This window comes from Pristiophorus japonicus, chromosome 12 (genome assembly GCF_044704955.1).
Source record: "Pristiophorus japonicus isolate sPriJap1 chromosome 12, sPriJap1.hap1, whole genome shotgun sequence".
NCBI classification, from domain to species: domain Eukaryota; kingdom Metazoa; phylum Chordata; class Chondrichthyes; family Pristiophoridae; genus Pristiophorus; species Pristiophorus japonicus.
The window spans coordinates 187274433-187292552 of record NC_091988.1 but is presented as its reverse complement, the minus strand read 5'-3'; the positions used below and the strand labels follow the sequence as shown (position 1 = coordinate 187292552).

The following is an 18120-nucleotide window of genomic DNA, read 5'->3' as shown; positions in this document are numbered from 1 at the left end:
TCGTCCTTGTTTGCAAATCCCTCCATAGCCTCGCCCCTCCCTATCTCTGTAATCTCCTCCAGCCCCACAATCCCCCAAGATGTCTGCGCTCCTCAAATTCTGCCCTCTTGAGCATCCCTAATTATAATCGCTCAACCATTGGTGGCTGTGCCTTCTGTTGCCCCAAAACTCTGGATATCCCTCCCTGAACCCCTCCACCTCTCTTTCCTCCTCCAAGACGCTCCCTAAACATCACTTAAAACAGATGATCTGGTCATTATCACCGGTGCTGTTTGTGGGAACTTGCTGTGCGCAAATTTGTCCGCCGTGCTTCCTACATTGCCACAGTGACTACCCTTCAAATGGCTCTGAAGCACTTTGGGAGGTCCCGAGGTCGTGAAAGGAGCTATACAAACCAAGTCGTTTTTCTTTCCATTTAGCTAGGCAGCTCGCTTCTGTCTTCAGGACTGCTACGGAGAGTGGGGCGAAGTAACTGCGGTATAAATCTTCCCGTAGTTAAAAAATATTAGGGGAAAATAACCTGTGTTGGTTGCAGGCCGACATTACGCCTGCAGTTGGAGGGCGGTTGCAACAGTTTCCCTCTGACTGCCGCTCGCTGTGTGTAGGGCCAGTCCACAAGGCAGCTTTCTTTGGGCCACCCACCAGTCAGGGATATTGGAGTACAGTAGAATCCTGTTAAACACTGACAGCAACAGGAATTTCTGCTGGGGGCCAAGCAAGGGCACACTCATTCACAAGTGTGGTCAGCATGGGGCCCATTACTGTAGTATCAAGTGCCTGGGGGGAGTGGGGGGGGGGGTGGTGAGCTCTCCCCCTCAGCGCCACTCGTTAAGATAGACAGCACGTTACTGTTATAGAGCTGACTACAGAAAGATTATGCAGCAATACAGTTTAGTAAAAAAAAAGGAGAGGCTACGCCATCAGTGTACCTCACAGAGATAAATCAAGAGTATTTTTTAAATGGTGAGGAATTAGGAATTGCAGAGCAAATAGATTTGGGAGTACAAGCACATAAATCATTTAAAGCTAGATACAAAAAGCAATCAAAAAGGCTAATGGAATGTTGGCCTTTATCTCAAGGGGGCTGGGATACAAAGGGGAGGAAGTTACGCTTCACTTGGACAGAGACTTGGTCAGACCCCCATCTGGAGTAACTGCGTTCAGTTCTGGGTGCCCCACCTCAGGGTATTGGTCTTGGTGGGGGTGCAACGCAGATTCACCAGAATGGTACCGGGGCTAAAATGTTTAAATTATGAGGATTGGTTGCAAGAACTTGCCTTGTATTCCCTTGAGTATTGTAGATTGAAGGGTAATCTGATCCAGGTGTTTAAAATGTTAAAAGCATTCGATAGGGTAGATACTTCAGGTAGACTTGCCCTGGTGGGGAAATCAAGAACGAGTGGGGGGAATTATCTTAAAATTAGAGCTAGGCCGTTCAGCAGTGAAATCAGGAAGCACTCTTTCATACAAACGGTATTAGACATCTGGAACTCTCTGCCCCAAAAGGCTGTGGATGCTGGGGTTCAATTAATTGATAGATCTTTGTTAGGCAAGGGGATTAAGTGATATGAAGCAAAGGTGAAGAGTCGAGGTACAGATCAACAATGATCTGATTGAATGACAGAGCATGCTCGAGGGGTTGATCGACCTATTTCTGTTCCTATGTTGTTATCAATGTGTGTGTGTACAACAGAATCTACTCCATGATTGACTGTGTATGTAACAGGCACTGTGCCAGTACTAGCTGTGTGCTGATCAGATACCACGTCGGGGTATCTAGCTGGAGATGGCCGAAACTACTGTCTTTGCCTCCCGGCATCATAAGCGGTCCCTCGAAGCGAGGGTGACTTGCTTCCATGCCAAAAAGGGATGAGTTCACAGGTGTTTCAATGTTCCAGATCCCAAACTACATGTTGAAGGGTGGAAGATGCCTGTGCGTGGACTTTTTTAACGTGTGGTGGCCGTTGCACACCAGCCACCACACGGGCTTGACAGAGGTAGATCTTGGTCCAGTGGCAAGGGTTACCCAAGACGACTGGAGACCAGCTCTGCTGCACAGACCTAGCGCGCACACATATCGCAGTGTGGGCTGGCCCGTGCTGCCCCTGGGCCCTCGCCTCTTCTGAGCCCCAAACTCACACCTCTCCTGGGCCCCGATCACTTCCATCTACAAACTCTTGCCACTCCTTCGCCCCTCCTGCTGTGCCTGCCCGCACTGCAGTCAGCGACCTGGCTTCGCAGCCGTCGCCCTCCTGCAGCAGCACGCGCTGCTCTCTGCAGTGGTATGCCGCCACACGCTGCTCCCTCCAATGGCCCCGGCCAGCTGATGGTCTTGCAGGCCGGTTCCGCACCGATTTCTGGGCCGGGCCGCTGCACGCCCAACTCCTGGCATCAACTCTGTACTGGTCACCGATTCCATCTCCCTCCCTGGTCACTGTGTCGAACTGAACTCGACTGTTTTCAACCTCAAGGGTCCCGACGTTCAACCCGGGCCTGGGTTTTCGGACCCCACACTCTCTCTGTCAAAAGACTTCCACCTCCCTAATCTTGCCCGTCACCGTCACCACTTCAGCCCATCTGCCGCTGAAACCCTCATCCATGCCTTAGTCGGGTGTCAGCCCCGGCTCAGTGGATAGCACTCTCGCCTCGACGTCAGAAAGACGTGGGTTCAAGCCCCTCTCCAGAGACCTGAGCACATAATCCAGACTGACACTCCAGTGCAGTACTGAGGGAGTGCTGCACAGTCAGAAGTGCTGTCTTTCGATAGGACATTAAACCGAGGCCCCGTCTTCCCTGTCAGGTGGAGATTAAAAATGCCAAGCTGTTATTTGAAGAACAAGGTTGGTCTCCCAATGTCGGCCAACATTCGTCTCTCAACTAACACCACCAAAGCATTTATTTCATTTCCTATTGGTGAGACCTTGCAGTTTGCAAATTGGCTGCCATGTTTGTCCACATTACAACACTTGACTGCATTTCAAAAGTACTTCAATGGCCGTGCAGAGTCCAAGGTACGACCTATATGCAAGCTCTTTCCGTCGTTTGCTCCAGTGCTCTCCTGGTCAGGGTGCCATCCTTCACCCTCTAAAGTTCGACTCATCCAAAACTCCACTGCATCAGGTTCAACTCCCTCTATTGCCTCATCCCACCCTACCTCCACAACCTCTTGCTATCCTATAGCCCTACCCCCTCGCTCCACTCCTCTGACTTGGGCCTTTTGTGCACCCCCATCTTTTCACCTTACCGTAGGCAGTTGTACTTTCAGCCGCCGAGGTCCGCCACTCTGGAATTGCCTCGTTAAACCTCTCCCCCTCCCTCTAAAGATCTTCCTTATAACACTCATATTTATCAGGCCTTTGTTCACTCTTCCTAAGCTGGCTTAGCATTTGTTATCCCTCTGTGAAGTGCCTTGTGATTTTTCCAATGTTAAATGCACCATAAAAATGCAAGTTGTATATAAAACAAATAGCACACAATTATTGCCTGTCAACCGCACCATTATTTACTGTGCGTCAAACAGGTTCGGCAAAATTAAAGATTGTATATGTTTCATATACCACATCATTGCTCTGTCTATATAACATACTTCACCATTATTGTCTGTGTGTATTACAAATACTGCGTCACTACTGACCATATATATATATATATATAAAACAGATACCACACTGACTGTTTATATAACAGCTATCACAGTTATTAACTATATAAAAGATCCCATGACACTATTTCGAAGAAGAGCAGGGGAGTTATTCCTGGTGTCCTGGCCAATATTTATCCCTCAATCAACATCACTACAAAATAGATAATCTGGCCATTATCACATTGCTGTTTGTGAGAGCTTGCTGTGCGCAAATTGGCTGCTGTGTTTCCCACATTACAACAGTGACTACATTCCAAAAAGTACTTCATTGGCTGTAAAGCGCTTTGGGACGTCCGGTTGTCGTGAAAGGCGCTATATAAATGCAAGTCTTGCTTTCACACTGCTTCACTACTGACCATATATATATATAGAACAGACAGCACAGGTACTGACCGCATATAGAACAGATATCACACTGTTGTTAACGATGTATTTATGAGATATGCCATTAATGAGTTGGATCGAAAGAAGTTAGAAAGTGAGAGGCAAGCAAAGGACAGTCACAGAAGAAAAAACACAAGTTCAAGCTCAATGTGTAGCGAGTAAAACAATGAAATGGTGTGGAATAAACAGGGATATTTTGTCGCGGTTTTTTTACGTACAAGCAAAACAATTCCATAAGAGAATTTTGCATGAGTTATTTTATGTTTTTTTTAAAGCAAATTGAAAAAACTGCAAACGTTTGTACTTTTCCACTGCTTTGTTTTACACTATACATATATTTTTTAAAAACAGGGATTATAAACCCCGAGTCGACGGAAAGACGCAATGAGCTAAATGCGCCGAGCATCTGTCACAGCGCCCAAGGACACGGGAACACAATGCTCACGCTTAACATCAACACACAGCTCGGATCAAACCCCCCCCCCCCCCACGCCTGCTCCAAGCCACAGTCGCAAAGCAACACGTCCCAGGTTGTCCATTTCTTTCATTCTTGATCAATTACCTTCAAGACAACTTTTTTTGAAGTGGGGGCCTCCAACCTCTCGCTTTGGAGAACTTTGTGTGTTTTTTTAAACAAAGTTACACAATCTCTCTTCCCATTCGATCCGAACAAAGACAGTCAGCACCCCCCCCCCCCCTCCCTGAACCAGCAACAAAGTGAAACAGCAGGAATACAGACTTTACTCACTCTGATAGGCACCAGAAATCCCCACCATTTCCAGTGACTTCTCTCTCTGCGTTTGGAAAAGTTTTAGCTTGGCCGGGAGCTGCGGCAAGGAATAAAAGTTCCACTTTGGCTTGCAGTGACTGTATGAAGTTGGGTTTTGTGTGTGTGTGTGTGACTGTAAGCTCTCCACTCAAAGATCTCCTCGTGCCTGATTGATTCTCCAGTCCCTGAATTGGAAACTAGCAAGATCGAGACTTCAAAGAGACAGGCTCAGCCAATGTCTGCTGCAAGGGGGCTGGTATTTCAACCGACACAGAGATCCCACTTCACACACCAGTTGGATAAACTAGCGAGTAAGCAGTCGGAACAGACTTCTGATTGTGTTTTCTAACTCTCTCCCCACCCCCTTCATTTTCCCTCTCTGTATACCCTCAGGCAGTTTCCCAGTGTACCCGGGAACTTGCTTCTTATTTAAATTAGTTTTCCGATCTCTTTGGTAATTCTTTTCTAAAATAACCCACAAGTCACCAACCGAAAAAGCCAAACAAAAGTGCGCCCCCCCCCCCCACCCCACTCTCTTTTAAAGTGACAGGACTAATATAGAACTTCACCACAAAACCAATGGAAACTTATAAAACGTCATAATAATGTTATTACTGTTATCCACTATGCACTCAGGACCCTGCGGTGCCCATCGGTTGTGGAATCAAGTCTGTTTCTAATAACCCTGACATTTATTCTGTTTCTCATACTAAAATGTCTCAACGTGCTTAACACTTTGAAAGGCCAGAGACTCTTGTCATGTAGACTACCATGGCATCCCATAAACAGCTATACAGCACCTTTCAGGATCTCAGGACATCCCAACGCGCTTTACAGCCAATGAAGTACTTTTTGGAGTGGAGTCACTGTTGTAATGTAGGAAATGCAGCAGCCAGTTTACACACAGCAAGCTCTCACAAACAGCAATGTGATATTGACTATATAATCTGATTTTATGATGTTGATTGAGAGATAAATGTTGGCCAAGACACCGGTTAACTCCCCTGCTCTTCTTCAAAGTAGTGTCATGGGGTTTTTTACGTCCACTTGAGAGAGCAGACGGGGCCTCGGTTTAACGCCTCATCCGAAAGACGGCACCTCTGTCACAGTGCAGCACTCCCTCAGCACTGCACTGGGAGTGTCAGCCTATATTTTTGTGCTCAAGTCTTTGGAGTGGGACCTGAACCCACAACCTTCTGATTCAGAGGGGAGGGTGTGACCCACTGTCTATGTCCCTTTGTAACTTTCTTCTCCCATCAACACAATTTACTGTGACTCCCAACTTAGTGTCATCTGCAAACTTGGATGTACCTTCATATGTGTGGTAAAAAGCTGAGGCCCCAGTACAGGTCCCTGGGAAACACTGCTTGTCACATGCTGCCAATCAGAGAGCATTCCCTTTATACCTACTCTCTGTCTCCTGCCTCGCAGATCATTACCAACCCATGTCACAAGGTGACCTCCAGGCCTGTGCACTTTCATTTGCACTAATAACACCAGGGGGAATTCCCAGCTCTCTTCAAATAGTGCCAGGGGATCTTTAACATCCAACTGCATCACCAGAACAGATGGACAGAACCTCAGTTTAATGTCCCATCCGAAGGCAGGCGCCTCTGACCATGCAGCAGTCGCTCAGTAGTGTCTAGATGATGGACGGGAATTTCCTCAGAGCTGCTCGTAATCCATTGCCGCTATTTTCCCGGGTGTGCGGCGTAAATGGGTTTTCCGCCATACTTTGGAAATAAAGTTATGCCTGTCGAGCCAGAGCCACTCCAAGGAAACTCCCGGCCTACGACTTGATGTGAATGGAGAACAAAAAGTCCTTCCTTCCTGTGCACCTTCACTCGCAGGTACTTCATAGGAGAATCATACGCACCCATTCGGCCCATCCAGCCCGTGCCGTACCTAGGGTTTAAAAGTTTCCGGGGAAATCATCATCATCATCATTAAAATAACCCGACACTGACATCCCTCACTGCCATCTCTGGAATTGCACCAGCTCAGGGCTTCTCAACAATTTGCATTTATATGGCGTCTTTGACGTAGTAAAACATCCCACGGTGCTTTACTGGAAAGTTATCAAACAAAATTTGACACCGAGCCACGCAAGGAGATAATAGGACAGATGGCCAAAAGCTTGGTCAAAGAGGTAGATTTTAAGGAGCATCTTAAAGGAGGAGAGAGGGGTAGAGAGGCAGAGGGAATGCCAGAGCTTAGGGCCCAGGCAGCTGAAGGCACAGCCACCAATGGTGCAGCAATGAAAATCATGGATGCATAAGAGGCCAGAATTGGAAGAGCGCAGAAATTCGGGGGGTTGTAGGGCTGGAGGAGATTACAGAGATAGGGAGGAGCGAGGCTGGCTGAGTTATGGGCTTGTTCTGGGGGCGGGGAACACAAGCCCAGGGAGGAGGTACAAAAGGATACATTTATATAGCGCCTTCAGGACACCCCAAAGCACTTTACAGACAATGAAGTACTTTTGAAGTGCAGTCAGATAGGCACTCAGCTGTTTTATTCTCACTTTCACTTAAAACTGCGTGCAGAAATATTGGATTAAGAATGATATTTTCACTGCAGGTTTAATTTTATGATTGAGGTTATGTGACTAATTCTTGGGCCTTAATACTGACAACTCAGAGTGTGGATTTGGAGTTCACCATGTAAAGCATTTTGAGATCTTTTGACGGCTTTTTATAAATTGCAAATATTTCACTATCTCATTTTAAATGGATCATCTTTTTCCTCAATCTCATTATTTTCTCTCTGTCCAACGTTCAATGTTTAAATGTATTAATAAGTATTTTCTCTATTTAGTTTACAGATGATTAAATCTCGATTTCAACATTAACTCCTCTTCCCCACACAACAAAAAGTTGATTTATATATTTTCTCTTTTTCCATTCTTTTTTTAAACTAGCTCAGTCTCTTTTTGCTCGCATAAATTTTTTTGGCCAGCCATCTGGGACTGGAATAAATGCCATCTGTCATCCAACAAATCCTTGTCCCATCTGGGCACAGCCCCATGTTACAGAGGAGTGTGGATGTAACACAACTCGCCCTGGAAAACAGGTCCCTGTACCTGTTGTGGTTAAGGTTCATGATACTATGATGCTTGTGGGGTCAGCCCTGCACTCTTGCCTCTGGGTCAGAGGGTTGTGGGTTCGAGCTCCACTCCAGAGACTTGAGCACATAATCTAAGCTGACACTCCCAGCGCAATACTGAGGGAGCGCTGCACTGTTGGAGGTGCCGTCTTTAGGATGAGACATTAAACCGAGGTCCCGTCTGCTCTCTCAGGTGGATGTAAAAGATCCCATAGCACTATTTCCAAGAAGAGCAGGTGAGTACTCCCCAGTGTCCTGGACCAATGTTTATCCCTTAACCAAAATCACTAAAGCAGATTATCTGGTCATTATCACCTTGCTGTTTTGAAACAAAAAGAAAACTTGCATTTATATAGCACCTTTCACAACATCCCAAAGCGCTTTACAGCCAATGAAGGGTAGTCACTGTTGTAATGTAGGAAACACAGCAGCCAATTTGCACACAGCAAGCTCCCACGAACAACGATGTCATAATGATTGTTAGGTTAGGGACTCACATCCAGTAGCTCACTCACCCAAATGGCTAATTTTCATGAGTGGGCCCTGGCTAACTTTTGTCAAATGAACCCATCGTGCCAAACCTAATCCTGCCATCCCTATTAATAATGAGAAGCTTTGGTCATCATCTTTCAAAGATGATAAAATTGGAACAAAATACATATTTTCCTTTTTCATTAAAAAAGCAATTTGCCTCATGGAGAGGAGTTGCATTTATGTGCCAGCCCTGGCTCAGTTGGAAGCACCCTCCCACTCCAGAGACTTGAGCACATAAAATCTAGGCTGACACTCCAGTGCAGTGCTGAGGGAGTGCTGCACTGTTGGAGGTGCCGTCTTTTGGATGAGACATTAAACCGCGGTCCCAACTGCTCTCTCAGGTGGATGCAGAGTTTTTTTTATTTGGAGGCAAATTGTCCATGGCACTATTTCAAAGAAGAGCAGGGGCGTTATCTCCAGTGTCCTGGCAAATATTTATCCCTCAATCAATATAACAAAAACAGAATGCCTGGTCATTATCACATTGCTGTTTGTGGGAGCTTGCTGTGTGCAAATTGGCTGCCGCGTTTCCTACACTACAACAGTGACTACACTTAAAAAGTACTTCACTAACTGTGAAGCGCTTTGGGACATCTGGTGGTCATGAAAGGCACTATATAAATCTATTTTCTTCCTGTACTCGTGTGCGATTGTGCATTTTGATAAATTCAACAAAAAGCCTTGTGAGAACCTTTTATTGAACATCCTTCTAAAAGAACCCCGAAGCTCGAATGGCCTGCGAAAACTGTTGTAGCACTAGTGAGACAGAGCTCTTTTTGACAGCAGGCATTAAGAAGTCATGAGGTCCGTATTGATCTTATGACTAAAGGGACTGCCCCTCCTCCACTCCCAGCCTTACTCCCACCCCCACTCTCAACTGGCATGCCACCTGCTGTCTCCCCCAAAACACTCGTGCAGGCTGCCCGGTACACAGATGTTCACTAACAATAATAAATTAACACCCACTTACAAGGGCTATTACCTAAAGGCAGGACAAAAGTAAACCTATTAACAAAGTTTACCTATTGACGCCTGGCCTATGAATCCATCATGAGGCCGAGGGTTGGTCTTAGGGCTGAATTAAACCTCGGGCAATTAGGAGTAATGGGAAAGAGCTTGAGTACTTGAACTCATTGAGGAATCTGAATTTGTTCTGTGTTTTCCATCTCTCCCATTCCCTCCCCTTCTATTTTGGCCTGCCTTAACTATTCTCCCGTCTTCTGTTTCTTGAATTTCTCCTTTCTATTACTTGACTGGGGTGAGGTGATCACATGAGGAGATCTGTTACACTGTCCAACAATAATTCCACTGATACATCCTCATTGTATCCACCAACCCTGCACCCACCCCCAACCCCTCCCCCGGACCTACTCTCTCCCTTTTGCTCATTCTATTAAAATGCTCCCAAACTCCCAAAGCAAGCGCTCTACTTGGAACTCCTACACGGCAGGTGGGCAGAGGAAACGTTTCAAGGACACTATCAAAGCCTCCTAGATAAAGTGCAACAATCCCCACCGGTACCTGGGAGTCCCTGGCCAGAGACCTCCCTAAGTGGAAGAAGTGCATCCGGGAGGATTTATATCAGCATTGTGTACGTGTATGAGAGAGATACAGACTCCATTTTAATAAAGGTTAAAATATTTAAATATGATATTTTGCTAACTGGTCCCACTTTACCAACAACAACAGCAATAAACCTGTATTTATGTAGCACTTTTGAGGTAGTAAAACATCTTGATGACTGGGGGGGGCAGAGCTGTGTGGCGAGATCAGGTTGGTGGAGGACCCTTGTCTTGCGGATGTTTAGTGTAAGGCCCATGCTTTCGTATGCCTCCTCCTTCGAAATGGAGGAAGAGCATCCGGGAGGGCGCTGAGCACCTCGGGTCTCGTCGCCGAGAGCATGCAGAAAACAAGCGCAGGCAGCGGAAGGCGGGTGCGGCAAACCAGACTCCCCGCCCACCCTTTCCTCCAACGATTGTCTACGACAGAGACTGTAATTCCCGAATTGGACTGTACAGTCACCTGAGAACTCACTTTTAGAATGGAAGCAAGTCTTCCTCGATTTCGAGGGACTGCCTATGATGATGATGAGTAAAACATCCCAAGGCAGTTCACAGGAGCGTTATAAAACAAAACCGAGCCACATAAAGAAACAAAAGGAGCTTGGTCAAACAGGTAGGTTTTAAGGAGCATCTTAAAGGAGGAAAGAGAGGTAGAGGGGCGGAGAGGTTTAGGGAGGGAGTTCCAGAGCTCAGGGCCTCGGCAGCTGAAGGCACGGCCGTCTGTGACAGAGACTGTAATTCCCGTTTTGGACTGCTCAGTCACCTGAGAATTCACTTTTAGAGTGGAAGCAAGTCTGGATGCAGGCAGGGAAGTGGACCTGAGTCCATGATCGGATCAGCCATGATCGTATTAAGTGGCGGAGCAGGCTCGAGGGGCCGTATGGCTTTCTCCTGCTCCTATTTCTTATGTTCTTGTGTTCCTCGATTTCGAGGGACTGCCTTTGATGATGATAGTAGTATGCTTGTTTATCTCTCACTTTTGAGGTTTGAAGAAATGCTGATTCTGGTCTCTCCCCAGATACTAAGCGACCTACATTGTGCTTCCAGCTGTTTTTGGTTCAATAATGACATTTTTTTTTTAAAGAAGGTATTTCCTGAATATTGACCGCAATTGACTCCATCATCACTTGCCACAATACATCAGTAATAGGGCACTCACTAGGGCCACTCCAGGCTATTAGCATATTTTCAATACAAACTTTAGCCATTCATAAGATAGCTCCATCAGCACGACATCAACAACAACAATATTTTGCATTTATATGGCATCTTTAATGTAGTAGCGCGGTCCATCAGAGAGTAAGGATTTATATCAGCATTGTGTACGTGTATGAGAGAGATACAGACTCCATTTTAATAAAGGTTAAAATATTTAAATATGATATTTTGCTAACTGGTCCCACTTTACCAACAACAACAGCAATAAACCTGTATTTATGTAGCACTTTTGAGGTAGTAAAACATCTTGATGACTGGGGGGGGCAGAGCTGTGTGGCGAGATCAGGTTGGTGGAGGACCCTTGTCTTGCGGATGTTTAGTGTAAGGCCCATGCTTTCGTACGCCTCCTCCTTCGAAATGGAGGAAGAGCATCCGGGAGGGCGCTGAGCACCTCGGGTCTCGTCGCCGAGAGCATGCAGAAAACAAGCGCAGGCAGCGGAAGGCGCGTGCGGCAAACCAGACTCCCCGCCCACCCTTTCCTCCAACGATTGTCTACGACAGAGACTGTAATTCCCGAATTGGACTGTACAGTCACCTGAGAACTCACTTTTGGAATGGAAGCAAGTCTTCCTCGATTTCGAGGGACTGCCTATGATGATGATGAGTAAAACATCCCAAGGCAGTTCACAGGAGCGTTATAAAACAAAACCGAGCCACATAAAGAAACAAAAGGAGCTTGGTCAAACAGGTAGGTTTTAAGGAGCATCTTAAAGGAGGAAAGAGAGGTAGAGGGGCGGAGAGGTTTAGGGAGGGAGTTCCAGAGCTCAGGGCCTCGGCAGCTGAAGGCACAGCCGTCGATGGTTGGGCAATTAAAATCTGGGACACTCAAGAGACCAGAATTGGAGGAGTGAAGATATCTTGGAGGTTGTGTGGGGCGAGAGGCGATTACAGAGATAGGGAGATAGGTACTGAATTAGCAAAGACCGGGGTTGGTTTTGACAAAAAGGCAGCGACCTGAAACGTTAACTCTGCCTCTCCACAGATGCTGCCTGACCTGCTGAGTAAGTCCAGCATTTTTTGTTTTTATTCCACTTTACTTTTGAGGCAGATGCATGGGAACACCACCACCTCCAAGTTACCTTCCAAGTCACACACCATCCTGACTTGAAAATATATCGTCATTCCTTCATCATCGCTGGGTCAAAATCCTGGCACTCCCTCCCTAACAGCACTGTGGGAGTACCTTCACCACACGGACTGCAGCAGTTCAAGAAGGCGGCTCACCACCACCTTCTCAAGGGCAATTAGAGATGGGCAATAAATGCTGGCCTTGCCAACGATGCCCACATCCCGTGAAAGAATTTCGAAAAACTTTAATTGCTATCTGGTGTTCTATGCCCGAAGATGGATTTTGAAATGGAGATTTTACCTCCACTTGAAAGGGCAGACGGGGCCTCGGTTTAACGTCTCATCGAAAGATGGCACCTCCCACAGTGCAGCACTCCCTCAGCACTGCACTGGAGGATTTAACGCTCAGGTCTCTGGAGTGAGAAATTCAGGGAAGTGCAAGAGGCCAGAATTAGAGGAACGCAGAAATCTTGGGGGGTTGTGGGACTGGAGGAGGTTACAGAGATAAGGAGGGGGCGAGGCCAAGGAGAGCTTTGAAAACAAGGATGAGTATTTTAAAGACAGCTTCCCATATCGGCCACTAGTCACGTTGGAATGTTGCTGGAGCATTGCCAGACTATTCAACCACAGCCAAGCCCATCAGGTCATCACTCAATGTTCACACAGTCGCACAGAGATAATGGTCAGGGCCAGGAGCCCTGGCCTGTTTTACCCTCCCTACCCAGATGTTTGGACACCCATTGCAGTGGCCGCCTACCACTACCCCAGCTGAGACCAGCTAACTCAGACTTGACTGGTCTGCATGGCTCAATCAATGTCTAGGAGAACACCCCGGAGAGATGAATAAACATTACCTTCAAATAGCCTATTCATTTAAACAGGCTTCCCAGCATTGAGACACTAACAAGAGTTCAGCAGTGTTAAGCCCATCAATGGGGAGATAATCCCCAAATAAAGAGCTTGGCTAGTGGGAACTGGGTGGTGCAGTGTGTTAACTGGTCCTTTACCTCATCGAGCCGAGATTGATTTTTCCACAGTCCGTTGGCTGTAAGGGCCCCAGTGTTAAATAAGTTGGTGGTCCTGAGCGAGTTAACGGGCTCAGCGGGCATGGGCACTAATCGCCAACGCCGAGAGACACGAGGATGGTCGGTGTGGAAAATGGGGAAAAAAAACGCTACGTTCGTGCAGTAGCTACCCGTTGCTGAGGGTACGGCTGGAACAGGGTGCTTTAGTCTACATTGAGCCTGGCCTAGGAGAAGGTGATGCTCACCCGTCTGAAATGGAAAGTGTTCCATTTCTCAGAACTTAAAGCCCTCACTTTGATGAGCGCAGCTCAAGGAGTGACGTGGCTTCCACTGCTCTGCATCCTGCTCACCGCCGAGAGCAGAAAACAAGCGCAGGCAGCAGAAAGAGCGTGCGGCAAACCAGTCCCACCCACCCTTTCCCTCAACCACTGTCTGTCCCACCTGTGACAGGGACTGTGGTTCTCGTATTGGACTGTTCAGCCACCTAAGGACTCATTTTTAAGAGTGGAAGCAAATCTTCCTCGATTCCGAGGGACTGCCTTTGATGATAACATAAGAATATAAGAAATAGGAGCAGGAGTAGGCCATAAAGCCCCTCGAGCCTGCTCCGCCATTAAATAAGATCATGGCTGATCAGATCATGGACTCAGCTCCACTTCCCCGCCTGCTCCCCATAACCCCTTATTCCCTTATCGTTTAACAAACTGTCTATTTCTGTCTTAAATTTATTCAATGTCCCAGCTTCCACAGCTCTCTGAGGCAACGAATTACACAGATTTACAACCCTCTGAGAGAAGAAATTTCTCGTCATCTCAGTTTTAAATGGGCGGCCCCTTATTCTAAGATCATGCTCTCTAGTTCTAGTCTCCCCCATCAGTGGAAACATCCTCTCTGCATCCTTCAGGGTGATGATGCACCCTGCTGTGTTGTGACTCTAAATGATGAAAGGGTTTGATAGGGTAGGTGTAGAGAAGACGCTTCCAGTTGTGGGGAGACGAGAACTAGGGGACATCAATATAAGATAGTCACTAATAAATCCAATAGGGAATTCAGGAGAACCTTCTTTACCCAGGGAGTGGTGAGAATATGGAACTCGCTGCCACAGGGAGCAGTTGAGGCGAATAGTATAGATGCATTTAAGGGGAAGCTAGATAATCAGGAGGGAGAAAGGAAGAGAAGGTTATGCTGACAGGGTGAGATGACTCATGTGGAGCACGGAGCAGTTGGGTCGAATGATCTGTTTCCGTGCTGTACATTATGTAATTCTGCGGTTGAAGAGCCAATTAACACTCACAGTCCAGGCTAACGCATGAAGAATGGTCAATTGAGTGAGGTACCAGCAATGTACCCTGGACCAGGCCCAGATGGTCATTCTCATTAAAAAAAGAGGCATACAAAGTGATGGAAGTTAAGCTACAGTTATATAGAGCTCTGGTTAGGCCGCATCCGGTGTATTGCATTGGGCACTGTAAAAAAGAAAAAGACTTGCATTTATATAGCGCCTTTCACGACCACCAGGGCGTCTCAAAGTGCTTTACAGCCAATGAAGTACTTTCTGGAGTGTAGTCACTGTTGGAATGTGGGAAACGAGGCAGCCGATTTGCGCACAAGCTCCCACAAACAGCAATGAGATAATGAGCGGATAATCTGTTTTTTAGTGATGTTGATTGAGGGATAAATATTGGCCATGATACCGAGGATAACTCTCCTGCTCTTCTTCAAAATAGTGCCATGGGATCTTTTACGCCCACCTGAGGAGGCAGATGGGGTTTAACGCCTCATCCAAAAGACGGCACCTCTGACAGTGCAGCACTCTCTCAGCACTGCACTGGGAGTGTCAGCCTGGATTTATGTGCTCAAGTTTCTGGAGTGGGACTTGAAGCCACTGAGCCACGGCTGACACTATACCTGAGGAAGGATATAATAGCCTGGGAGGGAGTGTGGAGCAGATGCACCAGAATGATACCGGGGTTCAATGGGTTAAATTGTGAGGACAGGTTGCATAGACTCGGCTTGTGTTCCCTAGAGTATAGAAGATCTACTTGAGGTGTTTAAGATGATTGAAGGATTTGATAGATTAGATAGAAACTATCTCCTTTGGTGGGAGGGTCCAGAACAAGGGGACATAACCTTAAATTTAGAGCCAGGCCATTCAAGGGTGATGTCAGGAAGCACTTCTTCACGCAAAGGGTGGTGGCAATCTGGAACTCTCTCCCCCAAAAAGCTGTTGAGGCTGGGGGACAATTGGAAAGTTCAAAACTTGGTTGATAGATTTTTGTTAGGCAAAGGTATTAAGGATTAATAAAACCAAGATGTGTAGATAGAGTTAAGATACAGGGAACGGTAGCAGAGTGGTTATGTTACAGGACTAGTAATTCAGAGGCCTGGACTAATGATCCGGAGATATGAGTTCAAATCCCACCACGGCAGCTGGGGAATTTAAATTCAGTTAATTAAATAAATCTGGAATAAAAAGCTAGTATCAGTAATGGTGACCACATAACTACTGGATTATGGTAAAAAACCATCTGGTTCACTAATGTCCTTTAGGGAAGGAAATCTGCCGTCCTTACCTGGTCTGGCCCATATGTGACTCCAGATCCACAGCACTTAAATGGCCTAGCAAGCCAGTCAACCAAAACCACTATGACAAAGTCACTGTGGGAGTACCTTCACCACACGGACTGCAACGATTCAAGAAGGAGGCTTCACCACCACCTTCTCAAGGGCAATTAGAGATGGGCAATAAATGCTGGAGTTGCTGAATTAAAATGAATGAATGTGCTATGTTCATAATAAAGTAATGTAACTGAGTACTATAGACGTGAGTAAGTGTGACCTTAGCTCCTTTATTCTAACTCCAGAGTGTTGGTACAGCATGGGAGGCCTGCTTATATACAATGCTTCCAAGGGATGCTGGGATCCCTTGGGACTCCAACAGGTATGTCCTCTGGTGGTGGTATGATACTGGTTGCATAGGGTTGCATACAATACAGAATGAATTTTCAAAAACAGTTCAACCATGGTCTAATTGAACGGTAGAGCAGGATCAATGGGCAGAATGGCCTACTTCTGTTTTTAGGTCCCTAGAAAAACAATTGTTAAGGAAAGAAAACACAATATTACTTTACAATTCTCTAATATTACACAGACCCAAGTTTGACTCTTGGTCCGTGCTGAGTTTGCTTGACCTGGGCTAGGGAGGGGGAATCCCCGCTCCTGATTGTTATCAACAATTCCCGGATCTGGAAAAAAATTACAACAAAATACACAAAACTTTTGGATTTCAAGGGTTACTGACTGCAAATATACAAATGAAAGGCTCCACACACACCATAACCGTTGCTAATGATTGGCGGAATAGCTGGCAAAAACAGATTGCACTCTGGAAGGTGGCTGGTATTTGCCTGTGACATCTTTTGAGATAATGGCACCAGGTATTATCTCATCCACCGGTGCAATAATATCATGTGCTTAATACTGCTGTTTACTGAGCTCCTTCCCTACGCCAGGTGTGCTTAATAGAGTAAATATGATAATTAAAAAATGAAACAAAACACCCATTCCAGATGGACTGCCATATGTCAGCTTTTGTGTCCTATTATTAGTCCTGATACAGCAGGTTCATCTGCCGGCACCTCGTCAGATCTTCCCCAATACCCTCCCCCCACCACACCAGTTATCTCCCGTCCTCTTCTCCTCAAGGCCCAGGTGTGCAGGAGTAGGGTTCCAAGGGTGCTCATCACCCTCCAAGATTTCGTTCAAGGTTCACTATTCTATCATGGGCGAGCAATGCAGCTGAGCTTGAAGCTTGATCCTGTCTTTACCTGATATCCACACACACACAGACAGACAGACACAGACACGCTCATACACACACACACACACACACACACACACAAACACGCTCATACACACACACACACACACATAGACACGCTCATACACACACACATACACACACATAGACACGCTCATACACACACACACACACACACAGACACGCTCATACACACACACACACACACATAGACACGCTCATACACACACACATACACACACATAGACACGCTCATACACACACACACACACACACAAACACGCTCATACACACACACACACACACACACACACATAGACACGCTCATACACACACACATACACACACATAGACACGCTCGTACACACACACACACACAAACACGCTCATACACACACACACACACACATAGACACGCTCATACACACACACATAGACACGCTCATACACACACACATACACACACATAGACACGCTCATATACACACACACACACACACACACATAGACACGCTCATACACACACACATACACACACATAGACACGCTCATACACACACACATACACACACATAGACACGCTCATACACACACACACACACATAGACACGCTCATACACACACACACACACACAGACACGCTCATACACACACACACACACACACACAGACACGCTCATACACATACACACACACACACACAGACACGCTCATACACACACACACACACACACAGACATGCTCATACACACACAGACACACACACACAGACACGCTCATACACACACACACACAGACACGCTCATACACACACACACACACAGACACGCTCATACACACACAGACACACACACACACAGACACGCTCACAAACACACACACACACTCACACACACACACACGCTCACACATACACTCGCGCACGGTCACACACACACAGGCACGCTCACGCACACATACGCACGCTCACACACACACAGACACACGCACACACA

The 18120-nt window shown here is 46.5% G+C and overlaps 1 protein-coding gene across 1 annotated transcript in view; it reads right to left on the bottom strand.

Annotated features, from left to right (window-relative positions):
* The window catches only part of LOC139277599 (protein CBFA2T2-like), a 126956-nt gene extending 122005 nt beyond the window's left edge, over positions 1 to 4951 (bottom strand). Inside the window, exon 1 of the mRNA XM_070896284.1 lies at positions 4776 to 4951. Coding sequence (XP_070752385.1) covers positions 4776 to 4803 — 28 coding nt within the window. The 5' untranslated portion in view covers positions 4804 to 4951. The remainder of the gene's footprint in view (positions 1 to 4775) is intronic.
* Between the last annotated feature and the right edge of the window lie 13169 nt (positions 4952 to 18120).